A 5241-nucleotide genomic window follows, 5' to 3' on the forward strand; every position below is an offset into this window, starting at 1 on the left:
TTTGGTTAACTTTTTAATTCGGACTTTTCACGTGACATGTTTAACACCATTAGATAAAGAAATTAAGACCACAAGATTTAAATTGTGTCAAATTCAAACTAGACAAACAAGTAACTCTTCCGTTTCAATTTGTTTGTCATAGAATGTCTCTTTCTATTTTGACAACTCTTTAATTTCAATTTTTTACATTTAAAAAGTGTTCTACGACTACATTCTACATATCTTTTAAGACAATAAAATTCAAAAATATTCTTTACTTTCTTTGCTCAAAATCAAGACAGAACAAACAAATTAAAACAGAAAAAATAAAATCGAGAAATTATTTTTTAAGTAGCAAATTGAAAAGAAAAATGTATCACACAAATTAACAAGAAGAAATAAGAGAAACCAATAGTTCAGCCCCCCCTCCCCTTTCCCCAATCTTAATATATCACCCCCTCTCTCTATATTCACTCTACTTTATTCCATCGAGTAGCTACCAAACCTCACATGGTCATCATAAGCAAGCAACAAAAAAACCCTAATTCACTATAAATCTATTGATTCTTACAACCTACTCCCTAGCTCCCTCTATTACCCTAAAAAAATTTCTTATCCATCTTGTTTTTCACCCCTCTTCTCTCTCTCCCAAACAAAAGATCATCAAATCAAACAAACCAAAAAAAAAAAAACCCCACTAAGATCAAAGATAATGGAACACAACCAAGAAGTGGATTCACCAAACTCCGTCATCATCCACCACCACCATCACAATCACAATCACAATAACAATTCGATGACGATGTTAGCAGGTAATAATAATAATAATTATCCTGCTTCATCGTCATCGAATTCTCCAACAACCCTAAGCCGATACGAGAATCAAAAACGTCGTGATTGGAACACGTTCGGTCAGTACCTAAGAAACCATAGACCCCCACTCTCTCTCACTCGTTGTAGTGGGGCACACGTGCTTGAATTTCTTCGATACCTTGACCAATTTGGTAAGACTAAGGTTCACACACAATTATGTCCATTTTTTGGGCACCCGAACCCACCCGCACCTTGTCCTTGCCCATTAAGACAAGCCTGGGGGAGCCTTGATGCACTCATAGGACGGCTTCGAGCCGCTTATGAGGAAAACGGTGGAAAACCCGAAACTAACCCTTTTGGTGCAAGGGCGGTTAGGCTTTACCTTCGCGAAGTTCGCGATTCTCAAGCTAAAGCTAGAGGAATAAGTTATGAAAAAAAGAAACGCAAAAAAACAAATCCTCAATTATCATCATCATCATCGTTGCCACCACCAAATGGAAATTCAAGCTAATAATAAGATTTGTTTTTAATTAAACAAATCTTATTTTTTTTTATCAATATTGTATGGTATGTATGTCTATTTTCTAGTTAAAAAAAAATTGGAACCCTTTTTCCCCTATTATTATTAGTACTATTTATGGGTATTGAAATTGAAACATTGATCTTGATCAGTACTTTTTTACTAATTACTATGCAAATGATGACAGCTTTTTTAGAAGTGATAGTGGTATTAATGGAAGTGGCACTGGCAGTGACTGTTATTAATTAAAATAAATAACATTCTAATTATCAATATCTAGGTGAAATGTTTTTTTGTGCTAAAGATTTTTTTTTTCCTCTATAGTGTTACTCGTATCATCTAATTGTGATTTAGATAGTTAACCATTTGAACAAACGTTACTTGTTTGTTATAGATCTTTTTTTTTTTTTATCTAGATTGAGGATCAATAGTGGTTTCAATTAGCTAGTACTTGATCAAACCTCGAGCACTTGTTTGCTATTGATTTTTTTTTTCACAAGGATCAATAGTGTGTTTACTAATCTGTTAGTGTGACTCAGCCAGTGCTTGATCAAACCTCGAGCACTTGTTTGCTATAGATCTTTTTTTTTTAATCACGAGGATCAGTAGTGTTTTGACTTATGATTCAGTGTGATTTGAGTCTCAACTACTCGAGTAAACTTTACTTGTAGATCTTTCAACATTTGGTATGGATATTTTTCTCTTATCTTAGCTGAAAATAAACCCTATTTTTGATTCGTTATCTATTTCATAGATTTGCTTGTTAGATCATGTTTTATGTCGTTTTGTTCTTTTGCAAAAAAATTAAATTGCAAGTGTAATTAGTAGACTTTAGCTAGATATCACATGTCAGCTTTGTCTAGGATTGGTCTGTGTTTTACAGTGCAAAATAGACACAATTTCATCATCAATCATCTTTTTTTTTTCTTACTTAATTGTGTATTTTTTTAGAAACTTATGATATACATAATTGGCTAATAATATACTATACATTGTCAATGCATATGAATTATGATAACAGATTAAATTATATTGGTGATGACTATAATATACATCATCATTGTATAGTATAAACTTAAATCATATTGGGAATGAATTTAAGCTATATATATAAAGAATTTTTATAATACCAGAGATAAGTCTATTCGTTATTTTAGGTTTTTACCTCCCCCTTTTATTAGGTTACTATTATCATAAAAGATCTATTTTTATGAAACAAATGGTAAGATCTATGTATATTTTATCTTATTCAGATTACACCTATGACATCATACTATGTTATTATTTTTTTTTATTTTTTTGTAAAGTATATTTTGTGGATTGTGTGTGTGAAAAAATTGTTTCAGGGTGTTCCTCAGTAAGATCTTATGACATCATTTATTAAACCAAATCCATCACCCATTGCTTCATTGTGTCATCTCCATCTTATCAAAATGTTCCCTAAAGAGTATAGGGGCATTAAATTTAGAGAGGTACAATTCACCATTCAAAATGTTACTCCACTAATATTATAATATATAGTTAGATATTGCACATTTATGGCCATTTAGCCTTGACCACAAAAAAAGACAAAACTCACCTACAAAATACTAACTAGATATGGTTGCTCCCTTAAGTTATGGCAAGAAACTATAGTCCATTTGTGGTTTACACTGTGTTATACACATGCTTGTTATTATAACCTATCTTCAATTTGTTTTCTTTGAGTTGTATATATATATATATAATATATAATTTAGGTTGAATACTTGCATTGAAATTTTTAGAAAATGCATTGCTTTTCAAGAATTCGATACAATATTCGATAATATTTTTTTAAAAATTCAAGCCACTTAATAACCTAGTTGCTATCAGCTATATGTTGTTTGGACCTTCAAAAATGTGTTGCACTAGAGACAGATCCTCCAAAAACACATATTTTGGAGAATTTGATAAACCCTACGATATGTTTGATGAGTTTGATCAACATACATAACATACCGTTACTCCAAAAATATATTTAAGCGCCTTAAATAATGCTTAGATTTTGAAGGATTTAATACACATTAAACATTATTTTTTTTAAATCCGAACAATATAGTCTACCAGTAGAATTGGTTATTGTAATTTTTAGCTAGATTACTTGAGAATTAAACTATTATTATTGTGTTAAGATCTCCTATATGTAGTTGTTAAGATACATCAATCAATTCTTTTTTAATTGTTAGTCGTGTTGTTTTATGTCCAATAATTGACTATTCTTGGAGTTTAATTTAGGAACAATTAGTACTAATCAATGTACTATATATTGTCTTTCTATGTCTTAGTGTTTTGAGTAAATTTGAGAAAAACATTATCTTAAAGAAGTGATACTCATGTTTTTTCTTCTTAGTCTCAACATATTAGCCAATGATAGTTTGTCTCATGAATTTTGTTTGCCAAATGAATTGATGTTTAGTGTAGTTAGCAATACATAGTGGCATTGCCACATACGATGAAGAGTGATCAACTGAACATTCTTAGTCAAAAAATTATACTTCCTTCATCCCATTTTATGTGGCACTTTTCGAATTCCGAGGTTCAAACAAATCTATTTTTGACCGTAATTTTTTCATAGATATTTTAAACATTTTGAATTATAAATTATTGTGAATTATAGTACTTTTTACGTAGTTTACAAATATATAAATTTCATTTCAAAAAAATTGAAGATTCCATGAGCAAATTCCCGATCAAACTTAAACTGTTTGACTCTCGAAAAACGAAAAGTGCCACATAAATTGGGACAGAGGGAGTATTATATATCAAAAAATTATATCAAGTATATATAGGTTGCAATTTTTTTTTGTACATAAATATTAATGTTTGAATAACTTGGTGAAATTTCTGATTTCACCTCTAATTAGCTGCATGCCATGATGATTTTTTTTTTTATATAGATATGTGATTATATATGTCTAGGTTAATTTGTCATGAATAATATTTGGTTAAATTATTGGCATGACTAGTTAGACCCTTTGGCAATACCGAAATGTTATAGACTGAACTCTAGAAACTCTTTTGCAACCAGGAGGTCTTTCTAGAAGTAATCGTTCTTAAAAGAGTATTTAATATCTTACTGATCGAATATTTGTATTAGAAAATAAATGGGACTAATTAGCGATTTATCGAGACTATCAAAATATATTGGGGTGGGGGGGGGGGGGGGGGGAGGAATTTTTTCTGCTCCTTACACTTGTTCATTTGATTCAGTCCATTATTTTGAATCGCGGTCTCAAAAGCCTATGACAACTTGCTCAATAGTCGATACCAAACTTGAATATATAGTAGACAAATAAAATAGAATGAAAGTGAGAATGATTTAAATAAACTCAATTTATAGAATTGCAGAATCAAAAATTTTATTTAAAAAATTCAAAATATAAAAAAGTCGTGAAATCTTTACTTCTTCTTAGTTTTATTGCCTGCAGTGTAATTGAATGTTTTGAACTTAGGGACAAGTTGTAATTATGAAGATGTGGATATTTAAGAGTAATTTCCCTGGATGGTCACCCATGTTTGAAAAATTACCTTGAAATATCACTTATGTTTGTTTTAGGACCACAATATCACCCGACTTTACATCTTTTCCTCAAAATATACTTACACAAAAAAAAGAGTATCTCTCTCCTAATAGGATGTCATGTCACATTATTCCTTTTTCATTATTAACATTTTTTTAAAAAAAATTTAGACAACCCATATTACCTAGTAAAAAAAATTACATAGCCCAAAAATTTCTACCCTAGTTCTAGGGGATTAGGCGGCAAATCCAAATATGAGCTCCTCCGATTCTTCAAGAAAATATGTGGCTTCCTCTGATTTTTCAAGCGAGATAATGTTTTTATATGGGCACTAATGGGCAATGACACCTTTTTGTTGAGTCCGGAGCCAAAAGTGCAACTTTTTTT

At 30.7% G+C, this 5241-nt stretch overlaps 1 protein-coding gene across 1 annotated transcript; it reads left to right on the top strand.

The window, feature by feature from the left end:
• Positions 1 to 470: 470 nt before the first annotated feature.
• Positions 471 to 1510, top strand: LOC102586971 (protein LIGHT-DEPENDENT SHORT HYPOCOTYLS 4). Its single transcript, XM_006354419.2, has one exon. It carries the CDS (start codon positions 692 to 694, stop codon positions 1301 to 1303), a length of 612 nt encoding a protein of 203 aa, XP_006354481.1. The 5' UTR covers positions 471 to 691; the 3' UTR covers positions 1304 to 1510.
• The last annotated feature ends 3731 nt before the right edge of the window (positions 1511 to 5241 follow it).

This window comes from Solanum tuberosum, unplaced genomic scaffold, assembly GCF_000226075.1.
Source record: "Solanum tuberosum cultivar DM 1-3 516 R44 unplaced genomic scaffold, SolTub_3.0 scf00174, whole genome shotgun sequence".
Lineage (NCBI taxonomy): Eukaryota > Viridiplantae > Streptophyta > Magnoliopsida > Solanales > Solanaceae > Solanum > Solanum tuberosum.

What these genes read in the sequence shown, in the direction of transcription:
- LOC102586971 (XM_006354419.2), top strand. Translation starts at nt 692, where the DNA reads ATGGAACACAACCAAGAAGTGGATTCACCAAACTCCGTCATCATCCAC.